The sequence below is a fragment of the Bemisia tabaci genome, chromosome 2 (genome assembly GCF_918797505.1).
Source record: "Bemisia tabaci chromosome 2, PGI_BMITA_v3".
In the NCBI taxonomy this organism is placed as follows: Eukaryota; Metazoa; Arthropoda; class Insecta; order Hemiptera; family Aleyrodidae; genus Bemisia; species Bemisia tabaci.
In genome coordinates, this window is record NC_092794.1 from 58,118,488 (window position 1) to 58,141,943 (window position 23,456).

A 23,456-nucleotide genomic window follows, 5' to 3' on the forward strand; every position below is an offset into this window, starting at 1 on the left:
AAATTAGAAACACTTCAAGACTTAAAGTAAATAAGATGCTATTTATGAAAAACGGGAAAAATTAGCTAACGGAAAAAGGCATTGATTCAGATACTTAATCCGGTGTATTAAACATGAATTGAATGATGAACATGAAAATTTTACATGCATTAATTGCGTTCTAGGAGTCTTTTAACTTCATCTGGGTAGATCCTCTGGAATTTGCCTCTTCTGAAATTAAGGCGGAAAGGATAAAGCCTCTTCTTTCCTTCCGTCCTATTGAGGTATCGCCTCATTGCCTCCTTCACCTCGGGGCTGATGGGGTCGGGATCCGTCCCGGAAAGTACTTCCTTGTCACAAGTAGGCGGGCTTGAATCCTGTGAGCAGGGTGAACTTAGGTCGATGACTCCCAGACACATTGGCGCGGCCGGTGGGGAGGAAGGAGGATAGTACGAGAAAGAGAAATTAGGCACGGGTGGATACATAAATGCGAAAGGGCGATTCAAGTCAGTGCGCGACGTCGCGAGCGGCAGGATTTGGCGATAGCCTACCCCCCACCCTTAGAATCCCATGGCTGTCCAAGAAGGGATTTAATGGTGCCAACCGGTGGCTCGTGGGCTTTCCCCTTTTAATGCTTTCAATGTCATCGTGGAATTCCATGCTCTGAACCAGTTTAACTAAAGTAACCGTGGCTTCGCTCAATTCCTCGTGCGTCAGCGGGCCTGTTACCTGGAGTTCGCCGCTTATCCATTTCTTTCGGTTTGCAAACAATCTACGGCACCAAGCCGTGCCAATTCGCAGCCTTGAGTACTCTGAGAAGCGCGTGATGAAATTATCCTGCTGCTTTAAAGCCATGAAAGTTATCTTTTCTGTCTTCAAATCTGGGAGGTCTGTTTCTTTGATCGAATGTACTGATGTTACTTTCCAGTTCTTTCGCTCCGTTTGTAGCCACTCAGGTCCTGTCCACCAGAGGGAGTTGTTCACTAGCCGTTGGGGTAGAACACCCCTCGAAGCCAGATCCGCAGGGTTATCTTTAGTTGAGACATGGCCCCAGGCAACTGAAGGGACCACATCAAGGATTTTGTCCACCCTGTTTGCCACGTAAGTTTTCAGTTTAAAGGCTGGGGTCGTGAGCCAGCTTAAAACGGTCGTAGAGTCGCTTAGGCCTAGAAAGTATTCGATTTTATATTCGGTTCTTGAAAACACTGTGAAGGCAATGGTGAAAAGTTTGGAAAGTGTAAGTGCCCCACAAAGTTCAAGACGGGGGACACTCAGTGGCTTTGTTGGTGCCACTTTACTTTTAGCCATGAATAGATGGGACTCGATTCCGTGCTCATTCCGGCTTAGGACAAAGATGGTTGCTCCGTAGCCACTTTCCGAGCCGTCACAGAAACCCACTAAGGTGATTAGTTGTAGATGCGGGTTCATGATGAGTCGCGGTATTTTTAGGGCTGTGAGCCAGTGTAGTTCATCAAGCAAGGACAGCCACAGATCCGCCAGTGTATGTGCGATTGGCTCGTCCCATCCGACTCCGGATATCCATAACTTTTGAATGATGATTTTTGCTGCTAGAACGCATGGTGTGACCCAGCCCATTGGGTCATAAATCCGGGCAATATTGGATAAAATCGCCCTTTTTGTGCATACTCGGCTGAACTCCATTGGCTTATATGAAAATGTGTCTGATTGGGGCGTCCATCTCACGCCGAGGACTCCCAAAGAATTTGCGTTGTCTTGACCAAACTCTAAAGGGGTTGCCATGTTGCAGTCTTCGATCCCTTCAAGAGCCTCAGGGCTGTTACTCGCCCACTTGGCCAGCTCACACCCGGCCTTCTTTAATAGTTCAATCGCTGCGTCTCTGAGTTGTATTGCCCTCGGTATTGACACGTGACCAAACAGCCAGTCGTCGATGTAGATATCTTCTGATAAGGATTTGCATGCTTCCGGGAATTCTGCCCATTCCTCTTTTGCCAGCTGTTTCAGCACCCGATTGGTGAGGAAGGGAGATGCTGCCATTCCATAGGTCACTGTGCACAACTCGTACTCGCGGATGGGTTCGGATTCGTCTTGTCTCCATAATATATGCTGGTATTTCCGGTCTTCCGGTCTAATTAAAATTTGTCGGAACATTTTGCAGATGTCGGCGGCCATGGCAACTTTGTAGGTACGGAATTTGAGCAATGTTTGGACTATGTCCGCCTGCAGCTTTGGCCCTGTATGCAAGACGTCGTTCAGTGAAATTCCGCTGCTAGTTTTCATTGACGCGTCGAAAACCACACGGAGTTTGGTGGTGATGACCCCGTGATGGGGCAAATAGTACGCGGCCTGGGCTGTTGTCTTTGAGAGCTCCATGTGACCTAAATTTTCGTATTCGTTCATAAAATCGACGTATGCTGATTTCAGCGCCTTATCTCGTCTTAATTTGCGCTCTACCGATTCCAATCGGTGTTTAGCCAGCCAAAAGGAGTTTTCCAGCACTGGATTTTCGGTTTTCAAAGGCAGAGGTACCACGAATCTACCTGACGGCAGTCTGTAATGAAGTTTTACGAAGAGCTCCTCGCACCGCTCGTCCTCCGGGTTTCTAGCAACTCGAGCCTCTGGTTCTTCCACCTCCCAGAACTTGGTTAGCATTTGATTTAGGGCGGCACCTTCGGTTGAGATTAACGTCCTTTTTTTCTGCGGCTCCGTTGCGGGAATTGATATCTTACCCGTGATGACCCAGCCGAAAATGCTCTCTAAGGCGCAGCCTTGAGTGTCTGTCAAGATTTTATTTCCGGTGTAAATATACGGAAAAAGCTCTGCTCCGATCAGAAGTTCTATTTCTGAGGGATCTTGATAGTTGGGATCCGCAAGCTGCAAGTGTCTCCAACGTTGCATGACGTCGGCCCCGATGGGTTGAGTCGGTAGTTTTTCCGTGATACTCAACAAAATTTCCACCTGGGTTTTCAACTCGGGTCCCCGCTTGTTGATCGGGATAAGAGTCAGGCTAGCATCTCCAAAAAACGTCAATTCCTTGTCTCCAAGCCCCAATACTTGGGACTGATATGCTTTGTATTTTAAACCGAGTCTCTTTACGCACTTAGCGGTGATAAAGGTGGACATTGCCGCTGAATCGATAACAGTTCGAACCGGCACTATTGTACCGTTAGGGAGCTTTACACCTACTATAGCGGTACCGAGAAGAGTGGCACTACCTTTGCTAGTGTCTTGGCGGTTTGGTGATGCTAAATTTATGCTTGGCTCTTGCGTGGACATAAAACTTGGCTGAGGTTTGTGCAGCAAGGTGTGATGGGATTGTTGGCAAATTTTGCAACATCTTTTGCTGGGGCACCCCCTTGCACTGGAGTGCGAGTCGCTTAGACAATTAGTGCACCTTCTCCATTGGTTGATTTTCTCCGCACGATTTTCGATCGGGAGTTTCTTGAAATCCTTACATACGTAGATCGGATGGGTTTGTGGGCAAAGGGGACATTTGGGGCCTTCATCCTTTCCTTTGCCTTCCGTTGCCATGAAGTGTCGTGAGGTTTCGGGCTTGGCCCGGTGAAACTTAGGTTCAGTCTTCTGATCTTTTGTAGCGGTATTATAATTGTCCAGCTGGGAACATTCCGCCTGTAAGAACCGCTCAAGTTCCTCAAATGTTGGATACGTAGTTGCATCATCTCTTGCGTCTTCCAAACGTCTTCGTAACCTGAATGGTAATTTCCTCAATAGTACCGTGGTTAGGAGTAAAATGTAGGAGTCCTTGTTATGCCCCAGAGCGGTCAGAGCGTTTATGTGTTCTTGAATGTTGCATAATAGGCTTGGCAATGCTGAATCGTGCTGTATATCTGGAAGGTCAAGGAGGCTGCTTAGGTGGTGATGGATGTGCCGTCTTCGATTGTTGTAACGGGTACAGAGGGCCTCATATGCGGCGTTGTAATTTTCTCCAGTCAGCTCCAAAGTGCCTACTAGCTGCCTAGCTTCACCGTCAAGCTTCGATATCAAAAATTGGAACTTCTCGATGTCTGACAACGTAGCGGCCTGATGAATGCTGACGTCGAATAAACTATGAAACGCGGACCATTCGGTTATCTTTCCTGAAAATTTTGGAAGCTCCAGTTTTGGTAGTTTAATGTGGGGCTTAACGGTGCTTTGGGCGCCACTTGGATTAGGTTTAGCATTGGGTCCGCTGTTAGCCTTTTCTCGGGTAGACAGATATAAAACCTGTGCTGCATGTACAATTGCTTCGAAAGCATTTTCCTTCTTTTCAATGGCTACTCGGTATTTTTCGGGGACCCTAGGATTCAACTGAATGATTTCTCTGTGTAAGCTGTCCATATTGTCCTGTAGCTTGACAATTCTGTCCATATCATATTGAAAATGGCCCACGTTGTTGGGCTTCAATTCCTCAGTCAATCGGTCGTAGATTTTTTGTGTGCCGGCAAAAATCTGCTGACGCTCTTGTGCGAGGGTCTGTAGCCTTTCAAAGGCCCTTTTTACATCAACGTCCGATGTGCTTTTACCACCGGTCTCTCCTTCCGGAGGCACGTCACCGGCCATGTTTTGTTCCTTTGGAATTGCGTTCCAAAGAAAATCCTGGCAAGTTCTGTATTTCCTAGCGTTGAATTCACGTTATCAATTTTGCCTTTGTGGGAATTGATAGATAGATCCGGCTCGGAGGACCATGAATGATACGGCAAGGTGCCGTTGAGAGACAATGTGATTGCCGGACTATCTTCACGGAAATGGGGAGGGGAGGTTCTCTCAGAGATTCGAAGTTGGCGCACGGCCTCGCGAAATTGTCATCATTGAGAACCTCCGAAAATGAATGATACGAGAAAACAAAATAATATGTACTTTCAACTGAAATATTCCTTAATTTAACAGAACCTAATCTTGTTTAAATTATTGCGGCAGTTGCCTCGTGCAGAAATGAGGAAGGGTATGAATAACTTTGTGCTACCTTAAACAGGCGAGCCAGTCAAAGGAAGGTAACCTTAAACAGGCGTACCCGGGAATGACTTCGTGCTACCTTAAACAGGCGAGCCAGTCAAAGGAAGGTAACCTTAAACAGGCGTACCCGGGAATGACTTCGTGCTACCTTAAACAGGCGAGCCAGTCAAAGGAAGGTAACCTTAAACAGGCGTACCCGGGATAGTATGAGAGGAATGACTTCGTGCTACCTTAAACAGGCGAGCCAGTCAAAGGAAGGTAACCTTAAACAGGCGTACCCGGGATAGTATGAGAGGAATGACTTCGTGCTACCTTAAACAGGCGAGCCAGTCAAAGGAAGGTAACCTTAAACAGGCGTACCCGGGAATGACTTCGTGCTACCTTAAACAGGCGAGCCAGTCAAAGGAAGGTAACCTTAAACAGGCGTACCCGGGAATGACTTCGTGCTACCTTAAACAGGCGAGCCAGTCCGAGGAAGGTAACCTTAAACAGGCGTACCCGGGATAGTATGAGAGGAATGACTTCGTGCTACCTTAAACAGGCGAGCCAGTCAAAGGAAGGTAACCTTAAACAGGCGTACCCGGGAATGACTTCGTGCTACCTTAAACAGGCGAGCCAGTCAAAGGAAGGTAACCTTAAACAGGCGTACCCAGGAGGTGAGTGGTGCAGAGCGCATACTGAACTAACAGCCGTTCCGCGGCTGTATTTATATGGGAGCCCAGGAACTGGTTTGTTATACAACAAACCAGTCGCTTATGTAACTGAGCTGGTGTGAAAACTGGTTCGTTATGTAACAAGCGACTCCGAAGGTAAACGCTGTTGCCAGACTACCTGTGTCCTGGACAATGACAGAATGCTCGCATAACAACACTGCCTTTGACAGTGGCACCAATATCTCAATTCAGAGTTTTGGAGCTTCGAATGTCTCAAAATTAATTAGTATTGTTTGAATTTTTTTTTTTTTTTTTTTTTCCCCCCCTTTTTTTGTAGTTCTTCCGGGAGAAAAAGTGGCGAATCTTATCGAAGATATGACAATTTAAGCGTCTTGTTCCACCGGCTGTGGTAAACCTATGTCGGGGGTTTCGATTTCCATCCGTTTCGCGCTACCACCCCAACATGGGGTGGGTTTCGGCCAGATGGTCATCTAGGCGGTTAAACTATCATATGTTGGTGTATCGTTTGAGTGAGAGAACAATTAATTGATTTCTATCGAGAAATGCGTTTTTCAAAAAAAATAAATAAATAAATAAAATAAAATAAAATAAAATAAAAAATCTATGAGATTGACTTGAGGTGCCTGCATATTTGTGCAAAACCACAGATCTAATCAAGCATGCCTTTGACTGCTTAGCGCTTGTTTTTCAAAAATAATATTGAACGGAATGATTTATTTTTTGCATGACTTATTTTTGTAGACGGATCGAGAATGGGCGATGTACATAATGTTTGGAGTCGGTATGTTCGCGATCATGGTTCAACTCATCTTCATAATCGTTCTGTGCCATTGGGTGCGCAAGTAAGTACTCCTCTTTTAATCATTTGTTCTAAAAGCACGGGACAGAAAGACCATAGCCTTGCCGACAAATAATTCTCAAATAAATCAACCCAATCCTCAACTATAAGGTACCTATTTGGAATTTGCAAAAAACTTAATATACCTGTTACGATTCACTAAAGTTGCAATTTTCGGATGATATTCGATCCGCAGAAATGCAGGGCTCCTTGAAATTGGAGGGTAGGCAACTCGCACGAAAATAACGAGAAAGTTGTGTACCTAAGGTATAGTAAGGTACTTAAAGGCGAGTTCAAGGCGGGATTTCGGGAATAAGAGTGGGACATGAGGAGCGGCTGGACTGGGCGCCACACAGTGTACCGAGTCAATTAGAGAGGTTGGACACGAAATTTTTGACTAAAACTGCAAATTTTGAGGTTTATTTTGTCACATTTTTTTCAAGGGGTGCTTTTTGTTGAAAAATTTTACGAGGAAACCAATATCCCACTTATAGAATCTCAAAATTGTGTATAAATGGAGTTAAGCTTTTAAAGTTTACGAATTGTGTCCAACCTCTCTCATTTGGCTCGATTCACTGTGCGTCACCAGGAAAAGGGCGTTAAAATGAGAGAAGGGGAAAACGATGATGAAAAAGAGGAGAGAAAAATGTAACGAAGAGTAACTAATAGGCAAATCTATCGAGGAGGAGGAGCACGAGTCGTCCCGCATCCGTTGCCTATGCTTCGACGGAGACGGAATAACATCCATCTATGGCCCGCCTTCAATTTTGCCACACGCAACAAACATACCAGAGAACACAAATACTTATCATCTGTTCGAGAAACATACATCATTTGCGGCCCGTGAACTATGCTACTACCACGCGTAAATCTATCGACAATTATCGCACATTTGAGGTTCCACTTAGAATTTCTATAGTATATGCACTATTAAAAGACCAAAATTTTCATATTTTCGGCCACAACTCTTTCTGGAAACTAAGTAACAGGTGCCAAAAAAATGTTCCATTCTACGAAAATTGTTCGCAGAGTTAGGCTTTCATCGTTCTCTGGACCACCCTTCTTTCTCAGGTGGGCTTTGCTTGGAACTAAAAAATCTAATTATTTTATTTTTAATTATTCGCTTTTGTAAGTAAACGTTTGAAAGAGAACCTAAGCAGCGCACAGTGGATCGAGTCAATAGGAGAGGTCGGACAAAATTTGGAAACTTTAAACGCATGTAACTCCGTTTATACAGAACTTTGAGGTTCTAAAAGTAGTTCCATTGGTTTCTTCGTGAAATTTTCAGCTACCGGCACCCCTTGAAATTTAAAATGTGACGAAATAAACAACAAAATTTTTAGTTTCAATCAAAAATTTTAAGTCCGACCTCTCCAATTGACTCGATCCACTGTGCGGCGCCACGAACAGCGACTTCCTTTCATCCGACGGCCCAGATTGCCATTCATCTAAAAGGAAAATTGTGCGAATTACTGTAAGGGAACTAGGGCAAAGCAAACATACATTGATGAACATTTATGTTGGTGATTATTTACAGATTACGAATGGAGTTCTCACTGATTCAGTTCCCGCTAAGCAGTCCTGGCCCAATCCCGGGGGATGAGCTCTACCAAAGACAGTTCGTCCAGTTCCCGCGAGTGCACACCAAATACCGCACTGATAAAGAGGCTGTGTAAACTTCCACCTGTATTTTAGTTCTTACCCACCCACATTTGCCTAACACATTTTGATCTCATACCCTTACTTAAGAGAGCCTCCCCAGTTGAACAGAAAATACGGAGGTAGTTCAAAAAGATATTTTCTGCATTTCCGTGAAAATATTATCTTGAGATACTAATTTGGACGAACCATGAAGTATACTGGATTTGACAATATTTTCAACGATATTTTTTAAATGTTTTTGATAAGAACATTGATGGCACTCGTTAATTTGTTAGGAAGTTATCAAATATTTTTGGTAATTACTTACCTGGGAGCATTTTTATAATTTTGGTGAAAATATTGTCAGAAAAATGTTTTTAAAATTGATACTTTTGTAAGAGTACATACTGTGTGAAAATAAATAGATTTAATTTACAATACATTTTTGTGATGGTATGATTACCAAGAATATCCTGATCATCTTGGCAATATATTTTTAAAATAGTATCATTACATCATGGACAATGGCGCTGAGTTGTAGGGTGAGACATTGTTTCACAGAATGCCACGATTGACAAAGCCCTGCTTGCAACAATTACTCTTAAAACATTATGTGTTAAATACAGGTTAATCATGGATTTCATTTAGAACTGCACATGTCCTTGCACTTATTATTTTAACCTACATTTTTTTTTTGATCCAGTGAAAAAACTTGTTTTAGAGACAAATCTGTTCAATACATTACAATATATACATACAAAACGACAAAAGAGTTTATTGCAGACTAGACATGGATCTGAGTTATAAGTTGCTAGTAGGAGAATTTGAACTGAGGAACGGAATAGGGCAGTGGCAAGAAATTTTTACAAGACTTGCAGTAAGTAGAAAAAACCAGAAAGTTCAAAAAATAATTTCTAAGAGGAAAAAAAAGCTCACAAAAATTCAACCAATCAAAAGCTGACTGTCGAGTTGTCATAGATAAAAATTGTGCCACTGTCCCATTAGTTGATCATCTGAAATATTCAAATAAAATACATGCAAGTTTAAAATTCTCTTTTCATCCAAAGCTGATACGCTGGAAACTTACTGTAGGTATGAATTGATTGAAGGTTATATCATGGCCACCTTCGCAGTAAAAACTAAACATTTTGGTTTTTACCATAGTCACCACTTCTCTCCTGCTTCTGAGTAGTGAAAGATAACTTTTTTAGGACAAATTAAATACCTAATTTATTAATTTGGAACAATGAACAAAACACTGAGAATTAATAGATCAAAATTTTATTCAAAATAATAAAGGCACATCTGATGGAACACAAGTAGGTATTTAGATAAAAAGTGCATACCAAAATATTATTTTCTAACAGAGTTACTTTCTGCTATGCATACCAAAATATTATTTTCTAACAGAGTTACTTTCTGCTAAGAATAATTATCTTTATTTTACATCATTACCACGTAATTTTTTATAGACATCTTTTTTATTGGTGTTTCTCAGACTTTCGAATTACAGGTTTGAATTACAGGTTTGAGAACAATTTAAAATATCTAAAGTTAAGAGCAGATTATAGGGCTGCAAAAAGTAAGTCACAATACTTTGAAGAACCCTAGTACAAAGACAAAAACTATACCTAACAATATTTAGCCTGCTTCCAGAAGAGATGATTAGAAATAAGATTTGATACCTACAAGAAATTGAATAAAAAACAGGGTACAAACAAAATGCACTAAGACATTAATGAAAGAGCTAGACATGATTTCTTTAGAAATTTTAATCCATGTAGAAGACTTTTCCTCTTGCCGTTTTACAGGAATCTTTCTAATAATTTTGCTTGCAATTTTTCTTGAAATTTAAGAACAATGTTTCAAATTCTTATTTAAGAGGCAAGTCAGTTTGAACTTGTTTGCATGTGCATGATAAAAGTTATTGCAAGAGGAGAAAAGAAAAATAGTAACATTATGAAAATCAACATATCGGAAACAATAAAGAAAAAAATAAATCTATGATTGGAAAACTAAAATAATTACTTGATTCAAAGAAAGAAACACTCTGAAATCATAGAGAAAAGTAACTCTACAAAGACAAAAAAAAGTAAATTAATTCTTTATCAACTTAAAACATAAAGGAACTCTTCACAGATACAATTAAAAATAAAAGGAACTTTTTCTTTGAAAATATAGAGGTAAATTACTTTCTACAGGCTGAAACAGACAAATCTGAAGTAGAAAAATGTTATCACTTTGACGAGTCATTTCACCACTTAAAAAAAGAAAATTCTGAAAAAATAGAAAATTAGCTTGCGTGAGATTGGAATGTACAGAATCAAGAATTGCTGAGTTGGGTTCTTTCATTACTTTTCACTTTTGCTTTTCGAACTATTATGAATGATACTGGCAGCATCAGGCTCATACTTTAACAGCCGATCAAGAAGCCTGTCTCTTTGCGACTCAATTAAAATAAGTTTGTGCTTCAGGTGATCTACTTCATTCCGTAAAGGCTGTAACTCATCTGCATGAGGCACCTCATTCAAAATATTGCGAATATATCTGAAGAGCTAGGTTAAGGGTAAGTACTAGAGAGGGGAGTAGGTGGCAAGCTGGAACTTAAAATGGAAATGCTGATTTCTCGTTTAGGAATTGGATTCAGAATTCTCGTGTCCGCCATCTTCGATGCAAAATTTTTATGAGAAACATACTTAATGATGCTAATTTTGTTACTAACATTCTTTACTTTACCTAGCTATGTTTTGATATTTTACTAATTTTTTCTACTCATTCAAGCAGTCAATTTGCCCAGAACAATTTTTCCACAAGCTCTCTTCTACCTTGGTAATTAATCCTGGTGACTTGTCAAAGAAAAATGGGTGCCAGTGGGGCTTATTCCACGAGGAGGTGTGTAAAAATGAGTTCAGTGTGCAATATAACTTATGAGACTTTGGTTCAATAGCGTAAGGTTCATACATATTGGCAGACAAGAGCAGTCATTTCTCACATACAACTCTCATGAGAAATTTTTAAGCCCCTTATGTCCCACATGAAAGTTTGCTTGGTAAGGTCAGGTGAGATTAGCTGCCAAGCTGATCTCACACTATTCTTCAAACTTGTCCGATTCCTACTTTTTAAATTATATGGGGTATAGCTCGTGAGGTAGAAAACGCCTGATGAAACCTGTAAATATATCCTTTCGCAAGGAACCTGATTCAGATGTCACACAACAGGGGAGCAGAATTTTTTTTACTCCATTTTGTACCAGCAGGTCCTGAGTACGCACAAATAAGAGAGCCTTATGGAGGCTCTTAAAAATTATTCTGAAAATGGAATGGTCATGAAAAAGGGCTTTGCAAAAAAAACCGCATGATGTTTGTAAAATGGTGAAAATTCGTAAACAAACAGCAAGAACTATGAATAATGGTCACCACAGTGAAAAAATTGGATGAATGGGAGGTTTACAAAATCAGAAAATCGATTAGAAATGAAATAACTATAAACACCCCTGCCACCCAACGGAGTAATATGACCCCAGTAAGTAACTGAATTCAGGTATAAGTAAAAAATTTGAGGGGAAAAAAATTATAATTGCACATCACCGGTAAAAAGGATACTCTAAACCACATTCTGGTTTGTCTTGTTCTTCATAAAGCATTGTTAGGGCTCTGGTTAGAGCTCCCATGATTCCATTGCGTTCAACATACTTGCGGAACTCCTCCCGCTTGGAGTCAACAGGCTGAAAAAGGCAGAAGTTTCAAATTATGTCTTAATTAAACACAGGATAGGTCATGATAAATTTTAAAATTTCCTGACTTCATGAAAATTTTCAGAATGAAAATTACAAGGTAGGTACTACCTGATGTAAAAATCAATGCTTTATGTCAATACTGCCTATTCGTTAAAAGTTCTGGATTTGGCAGTAGCATCCCTACAAGAAAACTAAATATTATGGCTCCTAGTACATCTGTTAGAGCTTGTTCACCATATATTTTGATAAAAAAATCAAGACTTGTTTCCATCACCGCTCATCAATGGTGCCATCTGAATAAATGTTGCCATGCAATGTATGTGTATCCTCCAAACCATGGGGTCAACATTATTTATTTTATGGTCGACCATCAGAATTTGTAGCGGAGCGCAAATGAAGTCAATCCTTGAACGATGCAATTCTAATCTACCGTTCACCAGGAAGTGGGAACCATACAACATTTTTTAACACAGCAGCCAATGGAAAAATCGCAGGCTATGGATGGTTTTTCAAGCCTTATTACTTTAAATGGATCTTTGCAAATTTTGATAAATTATGTTGACCAAAGTCACAACAAAATAAAAAATAAGTGCTTGTAACTCCCAGTTTTGGTGAACTAAATTTTAAACCTACCTACATTTTTTTAGCAAAGCCTGGTGCAGGGACCCCACGCACATAGCATCGCCAGTTGACGAAAAGTAGGGTGAAGAGTACTGGAAAAACCAGTCTCAGAAAGTAGCTTTATCAGCACTTTCATACATCGCAAAGCAAAACTCAAGGATTAGACTCTATATGGGTCCAATGTAGAGAATACCTGAGCAATATATTGACTTGCGTCATGCTCTCGGGATACATTGAAAATTGTAAGCTTTAATGATCAGTCCCATTTTCCCTACCTCAAGTTTAACAACCTCTTAAATAAAGTAGCACGGTCACAAGCAGAAATTATGAGACGCTCGGTGTCAGCCAAACTTTGGTAGGTAGCTCTTAGGACCACTATGATTGATCGTTTGAGTGATTCAAATAGATGTGTAAACGAGCTGATGATGAGTATCGATAAAAACGATCGCTGGATATTGAGGTATCGTTGGAAAGAGATTCCTTACATCTGTGATCAAGCAATTATTTATGCTGGATCCATGCGTACAAGCATGAATTTCTAGGTTATGTGAGCGATACAATTTCAGCATTGCTATAGTAGCCGGAGAGATTTTGAACATTTCGAGAAGCGTTCAAGCTGCACAAAATTGACAGCAAATTTTAACGAAAAGGCATACAACATAGAACTTACCCTGAAAGAAGAAGTCATGACTGTTTTTGTGTAGGAGGGTTTGTGTCAACTTATCTTAGCCTACCCAAAATAATGGTTTTCAGCACTTGATCAATTTCTGAATCCCTCACTAAGTAAAGATATGCAATGGTGATGAGGACGACTAAGTGTTCCAGGAGAAAAACTATGGAAACACTCAAATTCGACGATTATAACAATTAACACGTGTGTGAGGGGCTGAGGGCACAGTGTTGATAAGAGATAAAACCACGGGGACCGGAAACAGGAAACGACTAGGGGGATGGAAAAACGCGCGAAATGTATTGGCAGTGCAAAAAACATCCGACCATAAGTTCCCGCGCAATATTCGATTTTGTACCGGGAAATTCAAATGATGAACTCTCGGAGCTGAGAGCCGCAAGCGCTTTAATGGACCATCTCTTATGTTCAGAAAGTTAGACGAGTAGGTAACACATACACTTAATCGCACGGATAGTATTTACAATGTCAGTGTGCATCAGGAGGTACAAGATGAGAATCTGCACCGGAAGTAATTGTAATAAATACCCGTCCGTTGATATTTGGGTAATTCTACGAAAACTGTCCAATTTGACCTCCCAAAAACTAAAAATTCAACTATGTTATTTTGGATTGAGAGTTTTTTTTCCTTAGTTTAGCATAGTATCAGGCTTAACAATTCTATACGAGTACATATTTTTGTACATTGTTTTAAAAATAGATCCCGGATGTTTGTTTCATAACTCAGAAAAAAGTGTGATGGTCGTGACATTTCCGTAACGATCGTGACACGATTCATCCATTTAAAATTTTCGGTCATTCTAATAACTTCAATATATTACTTTATGCTTCCTACTCTCTTAGGAGCCCCCCCCCCCCCCTCCAGGTCCTACATCGTTACTTGGATCAAACTGGAACTAAAGTTTTGGCCAACAAATTTTCATTTGAAAATTGCACTAAGTGTACCTTGTAACCTCGAGGAAATTCATGAATGCGTACGCGCGCATTCAGAGACTGATTCGGCGATCACCTAATGAAACCGGAAATGCTTAATACTTTCGGGAAATAATGAGTGTTTCCGGTTCTCACCGGAAGTAACCAGGAATGCTGAAAATTTTCGGCAATTATTCATTTCATATGCCGCAATCACACGCTGAATTTGGCAGCTGAATATGGAATCATTTCTTGCGAGACCTTAAAAAAGAGATTTCTTCCTCAATGTGCTCTAATGGTTCGAAATATTTATTGTCGGTATCATCTGATATTTCCTCCAGTGTCCTGGGATCGATCTCGCTGTTTGCACTGTTCGGAAATGGTGTCCGCACGCGCAATGCATGAAGTATCCTGCAGTCTTGTAAGGCGCTACTATATCCTGCGCGCACTGTAATAAACGCGCAATGCATGAAGTATCCTGCAGTCTTGTGAGGCGCGCTACTATGCGTTTAGAGCCGCGCCGGCCGCACTATGTTTGACGCAGTGATACGATTCTTCAAACTTGCGGCGTCAGCGGTTATCAAATTGGGATTTTAAAGTTTTTGCATAATTTGTTTGGATTATTGTCATATAAAATGATACAGAATTAAATGAAATCCAATCGATTTTCATCTCTTCATTTAAAAATGTATAAAAAATTTCAACCAGAAGCATCGAGAGAGCATTTTTTTAAAGAGCTAAAATAATCGCGCTTACTTTCAGTAAAAATTATCGCTGAATCCTCATTCGTTCAAATTCTTACATTTATGTTAAACGTTTCGCAACTGTAAAAGTGCCAAAATACAGTGATCCGAATATTCTGCATGCTTTTCAAGAAGCTGGAATTGCTTACGAATCAAAGTTGAGGCGCACTTTGGCTCTATCTTGTATTTTACTTTTTAAACCGTTTATCATCTTTGCCAAATTTTTCGCAGTTGTCAGAGAACGAAGCACTCCTCGTGTTGTCGCCCCCCCCCCCCCCGAAGACAAAAATAAAAGAAAAGTAAATAAATGATAGAAATAAATGAAGAAATAAAAAATCTTCCAGCTATTTTACAAAAGCACTGGCACATCTCCAAAATAAAAAGATTCACCAAGATACTCACGGTCTCATCAATCTTAAAAAGATTTAAAGAGAAGAGATACAAATTGGGGAGGGAAGATATAGAAGATTTGTTTTAAAAGAAAGTGGGAGATGGGTTCGGAATATAAAAAACAAACCTTACGTTTAATATAAAAAAAATTTATAAATTAATATGTACAAAATAGTCATTAGAATTAAAATACATTTTTGATGGAAAATGAGCGCATATTCTGTTTGTTTGTTTTCCTTTTAAAAAAAAATCTTGGCTTAAGAGTTGTTAAGGAACTTTATAATCACATGAATCACCTTCAAACAATTGCAGTTTTCTATGCTTGGATAAACTTTCCGTCGAAACTCTTAGGCTGATGCGGCTTGTTGCAAGCGGAATCTTTTTTATAGTTAAAATATAAAATATAAATAATATCCACGAGATTCACCTTTACGTAATTAATAAATTACAAACTTTATTCTCTGAGACACATATAAGGGAGGTTTTAAAATTCAATTGGTTTTCAAACGAAATGCGGTGGAAATGTCCAACAAACTTCCTCAGTATCAGAAAAAGCGAACAAATTCATTCAAGATAATTCGCCCCTGTTTTTTTTTCTTGGTTACAATCCGGCAAATATGTTCAGTATCCCTCAGCTTTATTTCAGTGGGCCGATTATTGAAATTGATAGACATACAGAGATAGACATAGAAGACAAAAAGATAATGGAGCGATCCCATTGATGGAAGTGGGTGGTTTCAATAGACAAAGGATCCTAGCAGCAGACTAAGTAACAGTAACTCACAAGAGACCCTATAGTTAGTCAATCAATTTCCCCTTTTGTCTAAAACAACCACTCGTTTCAACAAATAGGATCGCCCAATTTCCACGCCGTCTTTTTGGTCTATCAATTTCATTAATCAGCCCGCAGGGGCCTCGATTGTCCAAATTGAGAGAAAATTGAAGACGGGACGTAAAATTCAAAGGAGCATTTTGTAGTATTTAAATTACCTTAAACACTAGAAATGACCTCTCATTATCTTTAAAAAACTCGAGAAATTTAAAACTATTCAGAAAAATCAAACTATTAGAAAGCAGAGAAAAAATAAATTAAGAAAGTAAGTATGTACAATGCTTCTATCTGAGAACTAAAAATAAGAGCCCTAAATTAATTTGATCACGATGCTTATTAATAATGGAGCAAGTTTCAGAAACTCGGCGGGCCTTGGTTCGTGGTCTGAGAACATAGACCTGATGGTTGTCGGAGGCTTCATCACAGACAAGTAAATAGGAAATCACATGGGTACATCATTCAACTTTTTTCGCCTCACCAGATGGTTCAGCTTCTTGACTTTTCCTAAAAACGATAGATTTATATTTAGATAAATTGAATCAGCAGCTCAAGAATGATTGAAAAGTAATGAAACTCCCTATTTTAAGGTCTAATAATTATTAATCTGTAGTGCTAAGGAAGAACGCCGTACGAGCCTCCAGACGTTGCCGAGTTTCCTTCGATAAAAACCGAATTTACGGGGAAAATTGTGCGTATTTTTCCCCCAAAATTTTCAGACAATTGTGTGCAAAATGTGCATGAATGTCGTCAAATATACATGTTTTATCCAGGGAAAATTTGGCAACTCTCGATGTTCATAAGGCGCTTTTCCAGCATGGCAGTAGCGTCGTAGCGTTCGGTTAAAAACAAGACCCGATGTAGTTGGATGAATATAATTGAGCCTCAGTAGGCTGAGTATCGAAATTGACAGAAAAAGCTACATAGACAATGAAGACAAAATGTATATGAAGGGATCCTATTGGTGAAAGCGAGTGGTTGCAGTGGACAAAAGATACAGGTAACTAACGGCAATCTACGAGAGACCCTGTAGTTACTATAGTTAGTCCATAATTTACCCCCTTAGTCTATATCAACCACCCGTTTCAACCACCAAAAGCCCTCCATACTCCCTATGTTTTCTTTGTCTATAGCTTTGTCTATCAATTTCAACAGTCTTATCATGAAAAAGGTATGTATTCATTAGTTCCCTCAAACTGTGTGGTGACAGAGATTTTTCGTTTATTTTTCTTTGCAAATGTGACCACTATGGGAGGATCGATCGAAAGATTGGCGTTCTTGCTGAGGAAAATGTTTTGTGAATATTTTGGCAAAAAGCGACCACAAATTTGTAACTATGCCAAAATTAAAATAAATAAATAAATAAATAAATAGATAAATAAATAAATAGAAAAAAATTCTTACCCTCCACCGAGCAGAATAAGTTTTTGTATCCGAGAGAATGGCACCTCCACTAGTAGACATAAAATGCAAGAGAAAAGGTGGACAAATATAACATCTCCCGCGGTCATCCAATACTAGAAAAAATAAGAAATAGAAAAGTATTAGGGGTGATAAGAATGCTCAGAAATAATTAATACCATTTTTCCTTGAACGTAAAGTTGAAAAATATGTGTTCAATTTAGATATCATCACTTGATCGAATCCTGAAAGTCCTTCGACGCTCGGTTAGGCAACTTCTGCAAGTGACAGCAAAATTGCATCACAGGCATCTGCAGGCGTTTGATGGCGAATCGCTAATGCTGGATTCCTAATACGAGAGATACTAAATTTTTTACGCGTTTAGGGTGGGAGTGAGACACAGTTGAAGGGGGGGGGGGGAGAATATTTTTTGTTTGTCGCTGAAGTGCGTCGCGTTCTTGGATGTAGATGCCACTGATCTAAGATGAAAAGGCGATGAGTATTTGTTACTGTCTCGATGCATATTTTCAAATTACCAAAAAATGATGCTTTTGGTCCGCGATGACTTATAAATAATTCAAACCATTTTTTTATGCTCACCTCTTCTTGTCTTGAAGGCGTTTTTGGAGCCCTCAGAGAGCCAAATTCGATACTCTGCGTCATTGAGTGCAGCAAGTAAGCACCGAACGACAATTTACTAAACAGTATGAACGGATAGAAAAGAAAAACTCGTTGGAACCATCCTGCAAAAAATAAGAAAAACGATAATATTATGATTACATATCCGCTCAAATTTTAATTTTCAATCCGTCTTTTGTCATTGTAAGTATCCTTTCTGATTTTCCATCATTCATTTTTCAACTGTTTCCTTCTGACCATAGATTGGAAACCACAGTGACGGATCAAATTTGCCTGGAGATTAAATATGATAACTTTAGATGAAGGAAAATTGGCGAGGCCAAGTGCATGAAGAGACACTTCGAGAAGTTCGAGCGTAAAACAATCGGAATACACACGCATACTTAAGGATTGTTGCTGCTTTGTGACTATAGTTGTGGGTGTACCCACAAGGAAGAAAATGTTGAATATCCGAAGTTTATTCCGACAGTTTCCACCTGTCATCAAGAGGTAAGAGGGGGGGGGGGGTGGTCTGTCCTTGTCTCTGAGAAGTTTCGTCATCTACACGAATAGCTATAAAAATAATTAAAAGTTCTCCGGTTATTCCATAATAGAGAAAAAAAGGTGTTTGCATCTTGAGGATCGTTTACCCCGTGACGTAGGTCGGTACAACATGGCCAACAATTTGAAATTGGAAGTATGAAAAACGGACCATGATGTCCGATTTTTATGCTTTAATCAACTTATGATATAATTTCAAACACTTTATATCCAATGACTTTTTTCCATGAACTACAGCATGTCCAAGAAAAATAATAAAAACAATAAAAGTCGTTTGTACCGACCTACGTCATCAAAAAATCCAAGATGCCCGAAATGCAAACACCTCCTTTTTTTCTATATGGTGACGATCAGCCTTTTTTTTAAGTTATCTTTACCCAGAGGCACAGATACCTCCTCCTCCATCCACCTCCTCCACGTAACCACACGCAACACAGAACCAGAGCTCCTTCTCGGCCCCTGATTCCTGAACGTGGAGTTATGTTACCTACTTACATTACTTTTACACTCGACCGTAAGATGTATTGTAAGGAGATAATTGTATCAACCCTCCCATGAAATATTTTTGAAAAACGTGGAAAATGTGGTGTATCTACCGCCATGGACTCGCTATCACTTGACTACTTACCGCCCTCTCTGCGGAGATTGAGGTAGATGACCATGGCTGAGCAGAAGGCCCAGACGGAGCAGTGTAGACACCCGTAGAGTGTCCTAAGCACCAAGCTGTCCCTCATGCTGGAGGGTCGCGTGAATTCGTGTCCGATACTCTGGAACGCAGCTGAGAAAGCAACTAGCGCCGCTGTGTACAAGTTCGTCGCCAACTGAGCGAAGCAAACAGAGATTATTATTAAAATATGTCACAGGATTTGGCAAATATATATTACTATAGGTCTTACGTCTCTTGGTCGCTACGAAGTTCATCCCCTTTAATTTCCTTTACGGTCTGCTTTGCGAGCGCCCAAAAGTTAATCTAAATAGAGCGGGCTCATCTCATAGAGTATACATAGAGTCGTAATGTAAATGGGAGAGCTGGCGCCATGTTCTGCTCGACGAGTTCCGAGCCCGATGTGCGCCGAGCTTCGGTCACTTTTTCGATACATGTTCGATCCAAAATGGCGGTGTGGAATACGTTGTAATTCCTATCTTCTTTGTTTACATCGCATGGCCGGGTACCCGTGTATCGAAAACAATGGTTATAGGACATTTCGTCAACGATTTTTTGTCCGCGCACCTGTTTTTTCCAATAATTAACGTCCACGCGTTTTTTCGGCACGGGAGTTTCGGTCCACGTGCCAGTTGAGACCCAAAGTTAATTGGCCCACATGTAAATACAAATGACAATTGCTCACGACGTTTTTGGATGAAAATATATAATGTCTTGGAAGAATGAGGGTTTGCTTGTTTTTTTGTTTTGTCTGTTTGGTCCAACGGAGAATAATATATAGTTGAGAGTTTTGGTAAAAATGGGGGAGCGTCAATTCCACGAGAGAAAATTCACTAAAACTCTCTACACCCCTTTGGTGTAACAGGACTTAATTATTTTTCAGGAAATTCCCACCTTGTTATATCTGAACCGGATAAACCTCTATATTTGCCTCTGCTAAAGGCTCTTAGATTTTTCCTGTGTACGATAAGTATCTTGATTTACTTTGCGAGGAAAGATCTGTACTTTTAAAGGGTGCCTGTCATTCTTAATACGTTCAATTTCGTATAATACTGTGCAACACCTCTGTTGTGAAATAGTTGCTTCAGGCTCCGCCGCACGGCGGGCGGGCGGCCAGCGTGAAACGCGCATTGGCGCCTACAAACCTAAAAGGATACCTCAAGCATTGTGCAGTGCGTGAAGTATCCACTTAGGTTTATAGGCGCCAGTGAGCCTCTAGCGCTGGCAGCACGCCGCCGCTCCGCTCTGTTAGACTTTATTATTTCTACTCGCATAGTCAGCGTTTTTTAACTCATGATTTTGAAATGTTTGCACACTCTGTATTGATTATTCTCATTTAAATTGATGGGAAAAAAATATGTATCAATTTATCAAAGGAGAATAATAATATAATGTGTGTTTTTTAAATATTGGTGGTTCCGTGTCAAATTTAATGATTTTCAAAGCACTTTAATTTTTCTTTCACATTTTGTGTTTTTATTGTGCTGCAGCGAGGTGTACACGCAACCAAACGCTCAAAATTTGACGTATATGACTCTAAAAGATCGATGTACAAATGGGTTTAAAACTAAAGATTGCGTGCTTCTTGGTTTTTTCCCCTCTTTTATTCATTTTTGCAGTTTCTGTCGGCACAACTGCAGCTCATTGAGATTAATGTCGCTTAGAAAAGGTTTTACAAATATTTTTCACGTTTTAAAAATATAAATGTTTTCAAAATGAAGTAATAATTTCGTAAAGAAAAAATTAAAAAAAAGTACCTATACATATATAAGGTATATTGTACATCGAATATTTTAAGGATAGAAATAAAACCAAATATTCACCAATGACAATTTAAAAAGATGGTTCAAAAGGAGAAAGTAATAACATTTCATTGAGAAAATGAGCAACCATAACAACACCTCCTTCTCTCTCAATTTCTCATTTCAATATTGTCAGTATAATTTTATATACCGACTAAAATATAACGCTTTGACCAAGTCACCGTTGCTTATTTTACATGTGGGCGTATACTACTGGACAAAAAAGGTACGCGGACAAAAAATCGTTGACAAAATGTTCTGAAACCAAAACAATAGATCATGTATCGAAAAAGTGACCCGGCGTCTCACAGGAGTCCTGGAATTCGCGACCTGGAAAATGCTTATAAGTGGTGCCAGCTCTCCAACTTACATTACGACTCCATGTACTGTATGGCTCATCTAGAGACTATCTCCTACCGATGGCTGCAAAAATTATGAAAATTGGCCCTGTAGGTAGATCATTTTCTTCACTGAATCAATCTATATTAATGTATAGGATCAAGACCAAGGGTGCATCATTATTTTAGCATGTAAATATAAACATCAAACATTTTGTCATACCAATGAAAGAGTCGGCGGCGTGTCTTTCGCCTTCCATGCATATACTCCTGCAATAACTCCAATCAGGTAGCATGGGAGTCTGAAATGAGTGGGAATGTAGTAAGTCATGTAGTAGTATTCTCCAGGAACTTTCTTCATGCGTCTATCAAACAGAAACGATAAAAGGATTAAAAGTTTGCAATATACATAGGCTGTCCTAAAACAACTGAGAGTAAGTCTGTATTTCAGAAATAATAATTGATATTGAAACGCGGTTTGTGGGAGGTTGTAGCTCATATCCTTAGCTATCCAACGAGCCCAAGATTTGCTATTTTGGTCAAAATTTCGCTGAGTTACAGCAATTTTTTGGAGCCGTGTAAAATATAACCCTACAGGATTTTTGAGTATTTTTTTTCCTTGTCTGAACTGTTGTTCCGAGATCGCAACTTTGCGGATCACGTTGGCACTGGTCTAGATGCAAGTTCTAACATGTTTGCATGTGCTTTCATTGCATATCAGAGTTTTCTTCAACTTCCCAGCTCAGTGAAGCCAACATTGTCTAGCGTTAATGACACATGTTCTCGTTTGGTGCAATGAGTTCGCCCGCGGAGCTGAAACAAGAGCAACGCTATGCCATCCGTTACTGTGTTTACCAAAGTTTAACTGTCTCCGATACCGTGAAAGAGATGTTAGTTGCTTATGGAGAAAATCGACTTGGGGAGAGCACCATTTATCGGTGGCATGCAGCTTTTTCCGAGGGTCGCGAGTCGGCAGCTTTGATTCCGCATGGCGGCCGGCCGTCAACTTCTGCGGCGGAGGAAGAAAGTGTCGTTAACGCTGGACAATGTTGGCTTCCCTGAGCTGGGAAGTTGAAGAAAACTCTGATATGCAATGAGAGCACATGCAAACATGTTAGAACTTGCATCTAGACCAGTGCCAACGTGATCCGCAAAGTTGCGATCTCGGAACAACAGTTCAGACAAGGAAAAAAATACTCAAAAATCCTGTAGGGTTATATTTTACACGGCTCCAAAAAATTGCTGTAACTCAGCGAAATTTTGACCAAAATAGCAAATCTTGGGCTCGTTGAATAGCTAAGGATATGAGCTACAACCTCCCACAAACCGCGTTTCAATATCAATTATTGTTTCTGAAATACAGACTTACTCTCAGTTGTTTTGGGACAGCCTATGTATAACGTGTAATTCAATTTTAAGTTCCGCTGGAAAATATTTTTTATAGAATTTTCTCAGAAAAATTTTATGAGGAATACATATCAGAGCAATATGAGCAGTGACTTGAAGTTAGAAAACTTACGAATCAGAAAAAAGTAGAGAAAAAATATCTGTTCAGAATGTCACGTTTCTACGTCGAATATGTACGGAGATATCACCCCTCAAACACAGCAATGTTTGAAGTGATCCACCGTGAATATACATTTTATGGTTTCATATGTTCTAGCGGCCGGTGCAAATATATCGTCATCTACCGGCCAAAGTATCACAAGCGGCATGCGACGTTTAAAAATTTCCGCCGCCACTTTATTTTTTTACGGAGAAATGTTCAACGAAGCTGTCCGAAAATTTCACCGAATTTTCTTCGTGCTGCCGATAAAATTCAGTGAACTTTCAAACAGATTCGATCAACAATTTCTCTGTAGAAAAATAAAATGGCGGCGAAAATTTTAATCGTCGCATGGCGCTTGTGATACTTTGGCCGGAAGTTGACGATTATGTGCAAATCACCTATTGAAGAAGCTAAAAAGAAGCCAATAATTGTCTGTCCATGCGGTGGAGTGATCAAGTTTTTCAAAGGGTGATACCTCTTTTAATATCAGCCTTGAGGACTCATTAGCGTTTGATTGTTGGTCATCATCATTTTTCACTG

At 39.9% G+C, this 23,456-nt stretch overlaps 4 protein-coding genes across 5 annotated transcripts in view; 1 reads left to right on the forward strand and 3 right to left on the reverse strand.

The window, feature by feature from the left end:
* Nucleotides 1-8,104, forward strand: part of GTPBP1 (GTP-binding protein 1) — a 28,163-nt gene extending 20,059 nt beyond the window's left edge. The window contains exons 14-15 of the mRNA XM_019040876.2: nucleotides 6,327-6,427; nucleotides 7,961-8,104. The gene's annotated coding sequence lies outside the window, so the exon portion shown is untranslated. The remainder of the gene's footprint in view (nucleotides 1-6,326; nucleotides 6,428-7,960) is intronic.
* LOC109036971 (uncharacterized) lies at nucleotides 86-6,276 on the reverse strand. The gene is made up of 2 exons (XM_072295932.1): nucleotides 5,513-6,276; nucleotides 86-5,443 (listed from the first exon to the last, which is right to left on the reverse strand). The coding sequence occupies exon 2, from the start codon at nucleotides 4,516-4,518 to the stop codon at nucleotides 487-489; it is 4,032 nt and encodes a 1,343-aa protein (XP_072152033.1). The 5' UTR covers nucleotides 4,519-5,443; nucleotides 5,513-6,276; the 3' UTR covers nucleotides 86-486.
* Nucleotides 8,105-9,329: 1,225 nt separating the features above from the next.
* On the reverse strand, nucleotides 9,330-13,336 carry LOC109030160 (c-Myc-binding protein). The gene is made up of 3 exons (XM_019040989.2): nucleotides 13,092-13,336; nucleotides 11,667-11,788; nucleotides 9,330-10,611 (listed from the first exon to the last, which is right to left on the reverse strand). Exons 1-3 carry the CDS (start codon nucleotides 13,107-13,109, stop codon nucleotides 10,416-10,418), a joined length of 336 nt encoding a protein of 111 aa, XP_018896534.1. The 5' UTR covers nucleotides 13,110-13,336; the 3' UTR covers nucleotides 9,330-10,415.
* Nucleotides 13,337-15,282: 1,946 nt separating this feature from the next.
* The window catches only part of LOC109030188 (nose resistant to fluoxetine protein 6), a 37,997-nt gene continuing 29,823 nt past the window's right edge, over nucleotides 15,283-23,456 (reverse strand). For both annotated transcript variants that reach the window (XM_019041024.2, XM_072295933.1), the window contains exons 10-14: nucleotides 21,591-21,732; nucleotides 19,192-19,384; nucleotides 17,985-18,127; nucleotides 17,388-17,500; nucleotides 15,283-16,490 (exon numbers count right to left, since the gene is read on the reverse strand). In XM_019041024.2, the coding sequence (XP_018896569.2) occupies nucleotides 16,442-16,490; nucleotides 17,388-17,500; nucleotides 17,985-18,127; nucleotides 19,192-19,384; nucleotides 21,591-21,732 (640 nt within the window). In that variant the 3' untranslated portion in view covers nucleotides 15,283-16,441. The remainder of the gene's footprint in view (nucleotides 16,491-17,387; nucleotides 17,501-17,984; nucleotides 18,128-19,191; nucleotides 19,385-21,590; nucleotides 21,733-23,456) is intronic.

Excerpts from the sequence above, each read along its gene's own strand:
- LOC109030160 (XM_019040989.2), bottom strand. Across the intron at positions 10,612-11,666 it reads AAACCAGAATGTGGTTTAGA|ATATATTCGCAATATTTTGA; the intron begins GTATCCTTTTTA and ends CTAGCTCTTCAG.
- LOC109036971 (XM_072295932.1), bottom strand. The coding sequence starts at position 4,518 with ATGGCCGGTGACGTGCCTCCGGAAGGAGAGACCGGTGGTAAAAGCACA.